This window comes from Hipposideros armiger, unplaced genomic scaffold (genome assembly GCF_001890085.2).
Source record: "Hipposideros armiger isolate ML-2016 unplaced genomic scaffold, ASM189008v1 scaffold_162, whole genome shotgun sequence".
NCBI classification, from domain to species: Eukaryota; Metazoa; Chordata; class Mammalia; order Chiroptera; family Hipposideridae; genus Hipposideros; species Hipposideros armiger.
In genome coordinates this window covers 3,117,086-3,126,104 of record NW_017731512.1, presented here as the reverse complement: position 1 = coordinate 3,126,104, position 9,019 = coordinate 3,117,086, and the positions used below count along the sequence as shown (strand labels likewise).

The window sequence follows — 9,019 nt, the reverse complement described above, 5'->3', positions numbered from 1 at the left end:
CAGTGTCACTGGCCCTCATATGTGGGATCCGAACCAGGGCCCTCTGGCATCCCAAGCGAGTTCTTAACCATCGCGCCACTCGGCCGGCCCTAGATAATATTTCTTAAATGCATTAAGTTTTGGCTTTTAGAAGCAATTATGAATTATAACAAAACACATCTTTTCTACAAATACGAATTTTCTTTATCATAAAAAATGTGTAATTTACATACACAGGGAATAAAAAGACATTAGATTTCAAGTGATTAAGTGATTTGAACAGGAACAAAGAGTTAATAGCATTTGTTGCTTTTTGTTTTCCTGTTTCACTAATAAAATTTGTAATAATAGTTGTAAAGAGGTAATAGGGGATATTTAAGAATTGTCTATAGTCAGGTATATTTTAAAGTACAGGTTTCTGTTAAAATTTTATTTAAATTACCCGTACTTTCCGTCTTTAAATATTGGCAAGAACAGTTTGAATGCTAAGTCATACAAAAATATAATTGTTATGGAACAATTAGTATTAACCTCATTTAGATTGCAGTTCATAAAAAAAAGTGAAAAACATTATTTTAATAATTTCTGTTACATTAGTTATTGTGTAAATGATATTACCATACTTATTTTAGTAGTATACCATGGTTGTGAAACATTATAGGAACAAATATGTAAGTTGACTTTTGCTAGAATAAGTAAGCTACTTTGTATATTGAAATCAGCATTAATCACTATTAATAATCATTTGGACTGAACTATTTTTACTGTCATTACATAGAAAAGGATTTCAATTTTATTTACATTTTTATTAAATGCATATTTATTAGATTCATATTAAGCCAGGTGATTCATTTACTGTTATTGTATGTTAAGATTTCAAAGGTTCAGATTTCTTGATCTTCCAGGGCAATGCTTTTCCTGAACACTTATTATGAGTGTTTATTAATGTTTATTCATAAATATTTAGAGCTCCATTAGTAAAAGTGTTTATCCACTTCTTTTTTACCACAATCCATAAATATAGCCATTCTGGTTTTCTCATTAAACTTTAGAGGCATAGAGGGTGAAGCAACTTATATAAAACAATTCAGAATTATTGGTTTTCACTCTATTTTTCCATTCTGCTGATTCAAAAGTGGTTATTTCTAATAGCATTACCGGCTTTTAAAATTTCAAAATATTTAACACTTAAATCAACCAAACCTCAACTTGCAAGAAATGCCCCATTGAGATAATAATGCATTGTTACTCCTTTCTTCCCAGGGTGTGTGGGGAAAATGCTGAGGAAAATAGGAGACAGACAGATGTCTAACCATGGGTAGACGTTTTGATTTTTTTTTGGTGCCTCTAAAGGTGTATATGTCCCCTAAATATTATAATATTTTTTACAAATTTTACAGAAAACGGGAAAAGACTGTCAAAAATTTGATATTGAATTTAGCTTTTATGCCACATCAAGCCTTTCAAGATAGATTCCATTAACATCAGTGTAATTTGAATAATAAAAAATTATGGATAAACATCAGAGATTACTTGGGATAAACAACATGACCCCAGGGAGCGATTTTGTTATTTTTCCAGAGAAACCTTAATTACATGGTCTGCTCCTCACAAGGATATTTGAAGAAGTGCCTCATAAGCAGGCGTGTCTATACCAATACTGAGGTTATTGTCATTAAAAGCCCTTAAAAACAGTGTGTTATTTCCACTTAGTGTGTGTTATTTACTTGTTGCATTTTATGTTTCCCATGCTAGGTGGATGTTATCTTTATTTTTTTCTTGTTTATATTATTATAGCATCATCCTTAGCATCCAAAAAAAACCATAAAAAAGGTATGAGGGAATTTGGCAGAATTTGGTACATTTCTGCCCTTGCAAATCGAAGTGCATTTTATTCTAGGAAAGTGACCCAGAGCTTGGACATTTCTATAGTCAAATATTTTAAATACTTAATTTTTATGTACATGTATGGTATATGTGTTTGGAGGGGTAGAGAGTACCTAAGTATTATGTCAACGTTACTTATTACAGTTGTATGACTCCCAAAATAAGGATGAACATGCAAAAAATACATTATATATTTTAATTGAAAACAAAGATAAGAATAATGTAAACTATAGTGGTGACTATGTTCTCCCTTAACATACATAGTGTTTGTAAATTGGCAAATTAAAAAATGCTAGAAATTAGGTAATAGAGAAAGTCATAATTTTCCATATTTTTGAAAATGAAAAATAAAAAAACTTTTCTAATATTAAAATCATAGACTACAGCCACAACAGGATACTCTAAGCAACCTCTTCTCTTCACTTTACAAATAAAAACTCCATAGAGGACAGAGATATCAGAAATTGATCAAGGCAGAACTGATGAACTAATAACTGGTGATGGGATTAAGACTGTAATCCATGCCTAGTCATTCCCAGTTTGGGTTTTTACCATGTTGTCACATTACGTCCAGGTGCATGGAGAATGTCCATCTTAATAATTCATATTCCTCTAAAGTCTAAAAAATTGTGAATAGAGACTAGTATTACATTTTGAATTCTCAAATATCAAACCATCTATCTTTCTATTCAAACTTTGTATTGTATGTATAGTGTATGTATAGTGATTACATACTCAATTAGCTAAATTTTTTTATCTTTTATTACTTTTTTTTAATCTCTATGTTTCACATATGTTGTTGTTTCTTGTATTTGAGTTCCCACTGTCAGTGATTTTTTTAAAATAAAATGCTTCAGAGGGGTTTTTTTTCAGTGCTGTCAATAACTGAGGCATTCATTCATATGTTTCATTCTTCCTGACAGTTTCCAGATATGTGATCATTTATCAGTGCCCTTTCTGTGGCACTCATTGGAGCAACAGTGGGGCTGTATCACCAAACTCTTCATTGTATTGCTGTACAGCAAGGAAGCAGAAGCACTAATTTTTCTGTTCACACAGTGTGATAGCACATTGTGTTAACTAGACAAGCTTACCCTGCCCAGATATTGTCATGTATCACTTTGACACATGTACTAGCTAATGTTACAAAATAAATACTCATCATCTTTTTACTTTAATATACTTAACAACATAGAAATTTTTGTTTCTGTTTTCTTTTACACTCATATTTCACTTAAAATACTTGAAAATATTAGAAACTTTAACAATATATCATATGGTTTTTTTGCCTATAAACAAACATTTGAAATTTCAAATTCATATTTATTTCTAGAGGCATAGGGAGAATTATGAAACATTTAAGGAATTTGAAGATCAGATTCATTTATGTAATTGTAAATTCAAAAATAATATTTTAATATATTTATGAAAGTTTAAATTTTAAATTATAATGATCTTAAATTACACATAGCTATTATGTGATATTGATAATATTTTAAAACAAATTGCAAATGACTGGTAAGTCAAAGGCGTTTTCCAGATAATTTATATTCTCTTTGAAGGAGGTAATTCCATAGTAATTTTTCTGTGATGGGTTAAGGAAAATTTATTAAAGATCCTTAAGATTTTTTTTTAAGTCATTGAATTCTGTAATAATCTTATGAAAGAAATAGAGAAAATTCCATGTAGGCACAAACAGCATTTACAAGTGAATTCACCTTGTTCTTAAATTCGTCAAAGATCAACCATAACAATAGATAAAGAATTTATAGCAAAGCATATGATATGAAAAAAGGAATTATTTTAATCTGTCTTTACTTTTAATGCTATCTAATACCTTTCATTAGGAAATTGTAATAACTTACAGACTTTTAAAATTGTGTTTGTTTTTCTCACCTTGCATGCTATTCTTTTGAGTTTTGAAGACAAAAAATGATTTCATAAGTATGGCTTTAATTTAACCCCTAAAAATGACCTCCAGTTTTATACTTCCTTAAATGTAATATTGATTTTTGACATATGTAGATTTATCTGATAAAAATGCCAGAGTTTAGAAATAACAATGTATGTAGAGTAAAATTGATCTATAAAGAAAATGAGTTATTTTCAATAAGTATTTTTTAGGTAAATATCTGCTTTTAAAAAGACAATTTGTTCAGCTTATAGAAAGTATAGTGAAAAATTCCAACTTGAAAAACACTTTTTTAATGAAATTGCAATGTTAATTATACCTCAGGGAGATGAATTCTTACATTATTATCACACAGTTTGTAGCCAAAATAGACTTTAATTCACATCCTTATCTTTTGACTGTACTATATATGTAAGCTATATTTTAATTAAAAGACTAAATGAAATTACATGATAATAATGTCTGTAGTAGAAGATGAGAGGACTTATTTAACTGTTATGTGGCTGTTTCAAAATTTTAAAAAATAATAAAATTCCCCTAATTTTTTTTTTAATTTATTTTTTTTATTGTTAGTTTCAGGTGTACAGAACAATGCAATAGTTACCCTTTTCACCCTCACAAAGTAACAACCCCCTCCCCCCACCTATTGCCCTCACACCCCCGATATCATGCTTATCTATTACAATTCCATTGATTCCATTCCCACTCTCTACTCCATGTCCCGAGACTATATGTATATATATAATTATAGTTGACATACTATATTATTCAACATCAGCTTCAGAAATACAATGCGGTGGTTTTAATCTCTTTGAAAAGGAATAGCAAGTGGTATTTTGTTGATTTTGTTAGTTTATAATACTGCCAACATTCAGGATGTTCCTCAAATGTGAATTTAATTCTAGGATTTGTGGGGGTCTTGGAAAATATGTTATTCCATAATATATTTTAAGTTTGCTGTTGGCATTAAATTGTTAAAATAATATAAATTTCTTAAATTGTCAGTAATCATGCTTTTTGAAGTAAGATATTTCAGCTCTCCGGGCTGTAGTTAATTTTACTTATAGTGAGATACTCAACAGGTAATCATATTCCAAGGGTTCAGTTCACCTTTAATGATCATTAAGTATTATTCTCTGTATAAATCATGTACATTAATGGACTCATACCTTCTAGTTCAAATTTGTGATAAATATTCTACTTTAGTTCATAAATTTGTCCTACTACTTATATTGACACACCAATAACCCAGAAAATAAATGTCATTTTATTCCACAATATAGAATTGAAAAATAAAATACAGAATAAGCAAAATCTGTAGAAAAGTTTAAAAATTTCCAAATTCACACTGAAGGTTCTTCATTGATGTTTATGAAAAAAACTTTTACAGAAACATGAAAACTTGTATAAACTATTATTTCAGAACACACACTATCCTACATATCATCAGGTAATAAATGAGAAGTACTAAAAAATGAACTATATGCAATTATCTGACTTTTTGATATAAGTAAATAAATGTTTAGCTGTTTGCATTTTGCTTCTTTTCTTAGAATCTGAGAGCAAGTAATGAGGATAGAAGCGCAACTACAGTTTTGCTGTACAGTCAAAGGGGTCTATTCATGATTTTGTGTCAGTATTAGTTTAGAGAGTTTCTTTATTTGACAGATTAAGAGACGTGAACTTTCACTTCCTTAAGAACAAAGATAATATATTAATTTTTTTGGAAAGTAAAAGCGAAGAGAGTTAAAACCATTTTTGGATTTATTTTAGTTAGGCTACCATTGTCATCTTGTGATTTAGTTTTGAATTTTGCAAGGTAAAGATTTAAATGCAGCCATGTCATAAACTAAGTAATCCTCTTTAGAGAAACAGGATGTAAGCCTGGCAAGATTAAGTAACCAGAACTGTTTCAGACTGCTGTCAGGTCAGTCTGAAAATAATCCTTTCAGTGTCAAGTTAGGCTCTTCCCTAAGAAGTACCATGGCACTTAAAGTGAAGGTTGCAAAGCTATGGGCTCATCAATGTCAAAAACTTCTTAAAATAAAGTTAATACCATTTAGTGAGAACATTAAGCTAATATCATTTAAACCTGCTTTTATCCCGAGTGGAGATTGCTTTGAATTGCTTTAAGCTTTAATTATAAAGTACAACTGATTACAGTTCATTTGACTTTCTCAAAGCTCAAAGAAAGTGCAAATGCCCACAGGCAGAAGACAGAGAAAAGATATTTGTACGTTTTCTTATGTTGCATATGGTTTTTTCTAAATATAACTCATATTTTTAATAACACCGTATCAATTCCTAATTACTCTCAAGTAACATTTTGCTTTATAGTGCTCATTAGGACTCCTTATACATGATCAAGTAATTAATAAATTTCTGAACAGCTTTTCTCAAGATCTCCATTGAACTATCCTTTAATCATTAATAATCATCGTTTACCGTCTCTGAAATCAACATTTTCAAGTCAAGCATGTGTCATTGCTTAATTCACATAACTGTGATGTTAGGGATTGAGACTTTCTATCTAATTTACTGAATTTAAACAAAAGCTAAACATCAAATAATTGGTTCTAAAACTATGATTATAACATTTAGCCATAAATTTTAAACTGTATTTCTTGGACTTGAACACAGAATAAAAGCTACATATTTACTTAATTTTTAAAATGGGTGTCTGTGTCTTTTGTCAAGGATGATAGGCCCATGTTTAATCATTTGTCAGCAATATCTTTATAAACTTCTTGTAAGAGATGAAATCAACAACCTAGTCAGTCAGATCTATAAACATTTTCATTATCCTTTAGATCATTAGGACCTCTTGGCAGACACCCCAATACGTTAATCAGATTTTTTTTTTTGTATATGTGTGAATATACACAACTTAGAAATAAATCTTAGCACTTGTTGAAGAGGTTGAATAGTCTGGGAAGTTGCAAAAGATAAGTTGTAAAAAGTAAACATAGGCCTCAGACCACACAGGTATATATTTTGAAGAGTTTGCTCTGCACACAATTGTACCCTTAGCTCTTTTTCCCCCTTTATTTGTAAAAATGTAAAAATTAAAGGCATGGTCTTGAAGCTAAGCCACTTATGATGGATTCTGACTTAAAATAACAGACATTTTATTGAAGGCTGTAATTCTTCCCATCTAAACAGTCACACCTGCTACTTAGGAGATTATTAATAAAGGTTTAAATGGGATATGTTTCTTTACATATTATAAACTAAAGAGCTAAAATTTTTATAAAACATTTTCAAAATTTATGAATTTTTTTATATGTTGTCAGACGTAGCCATCAGAAATAGCAAACTTACCTTTTCTCTTAGTAAGTCCATTTTTAAGACTGGCAAATATTCAAGAAAAGCTACTAGTATAAATTAATGATTAATAAGAATGCCTCACAGGTTCTTATCAATGAAAACAGATTTCAGGTGACTTAGCTGAGGATGTTAAGTGGGTGTGTGCATGCATGTAAACATGTGCATATATGTGTGATGTGTTCACTATGCATATTTATTTTCTCTATATATGTACATGCAACAACCAGTTGATTAAATATAAAACATTTTCACAATTAGATTTGGTTTCACATAATTATTTATAAATGGAATTGAAATGTTTCATACCAGATGTAGAAATAGGGTACTTTTGTTACTAACATGTATGTTCCCCATTCTGTGTGAGTTGAGTCACATTCATCTTTAGATTAACAGTTACTGGCATTGTATTTTCTGCATTTTGTTTAATTTACTAATCATATGTTATTTCTAAACTTCATTTAATTGAGGTCATATCAGAAGCATTAAAATCGTAAACCATTCAGTTTCTAAAAGGTGCTTCACATGTTTTAATAGGCTTTCATTGTGTGTTTTTGCAGCAAGCTTAGTAGTGGAGGAGCGAACAAGACAGATGAAAATGAAAGTGCATCGATTTAAGCAGACAACAGGGTCTGGTTCTAGTCAAGAACTTGATCGCGAGCAATATTCCAAGGTAAAACTAGTAGTACCCACTGATAGTCACCCTTTTATAATTGTGCAGTGTATGTACCAGGTAGAACTAGCGAACACCAAGTTATATGAGAGAAGTTCTTCAAATGATTGTCTTGCATCATAACCTCTCCCTTCTTGAGATTTTCCCAAGACACAGCTTTATTAAAATACTATTTATTAACTTGGATTTTTTCTTATAAAAAGAAAATGTAAATACTTGATATTAAAGTCATTAAATTATCGATTGTCGATAGTCAAATTCACATAAATAAGCAAGGCATATAAAACCATTTTATTGCTTGAATATCATTTAATATTACATTTATAATATTAAGTTATAGATTTATAGTCTTAATACTATTTTAGGTTGATATTTATAATTGAGGTTTATTACCGAATGAAAAATTATATGATGTAAGCTTTCTTATTGATCTGTCTTTAGTAAGAAAAGTAACTAATTTCTAACTCCTAGAAACTGAAATGCACACAAATTGTGCCAATAAACATTTAATTTATATTTCAACATTATTTTATAAGTATACACTGAAGATTTTATAAACTGCTAACGTAATCATTTTAATTAAAGTGCGCACAGAATTTTATACTTCATGAAATACATATATTATCTGGCTTATTTGAAAATCTTTATTTTAGAATACTACAAAAGTGACAGCAATGATTACAGAACAACCTATGTTATAACTTGGCGTCAAGAAGCCCTTTTGGAAGTAATGACCTTTTAGAAATTCAAAATTAAATTAAACTATACTAAATACTATTAGCTTGAGATATGAACCTACTAATAATTATTAAAATATAGTTAACATACAATATTATATTACTTTCAGGTGTGCAACATAGTTATTCAATATTTAAATGCGTAGCAAAGTGATCACCACAATAAGTCTAGTAACCATCTGATACCACACGAAGACATTACGATATTACTGACTGTAGTCCACAAAAAGATGTGTGCACCGATATGTTCATTGCAGCATTATTTACGATAGCCAAGATGTGGAACAGCCCCAGTGTCCATCGATAGATGAATGGATAAAGAAGAATGTGGTACATATATGCAATGGACTATTAACCATAAAAAAAGAATGAAATCTTGCCATTTGTGACAACATGGATAGACCTAGAGGGCATTATGCTAACTAAAATAAGTCAGACATAGAAGGACGAATACCATATGATTTCACTTATATGTGGGATCTAAAAAACAATAAACAAATGAACAAA

General features: G+C 29.8%; 1 protein-coding gene across 38 annotated transcripts in view; it reads left to right on the top strand.

The window, feature by feature from the left end:
* Nucleotides 1-9,019, top strand: part of LOC109387559 (regulating synaptic membrane exocytosis protein 1) — a 203,876-nt gene that overhangs the window by 102,985 nt on the left and 91,872 nt on the right. For 27 of the 38 annotated variants that reach the window (XM_019651565.1, XM_019651587.1, XM_019651546.1 and 24 more), the window contains one exon: nucleotides 7,663-7,775. The exons of 10 other annotated variants lie outside the window; for them this stretch is intronic. In XM_019651565.1, the coding sequence (XP_019507110.1) occupies nucleotides 7,663-7,775 (113 nt within the window). Of the gene's footprint in view, nucleotides 1-7,662; nucleotides 7,776-9,019 lie in introns of those variants that run through there. One more of the 38 variants, XM_019651584.1, reaches the window with a different exon arrangement.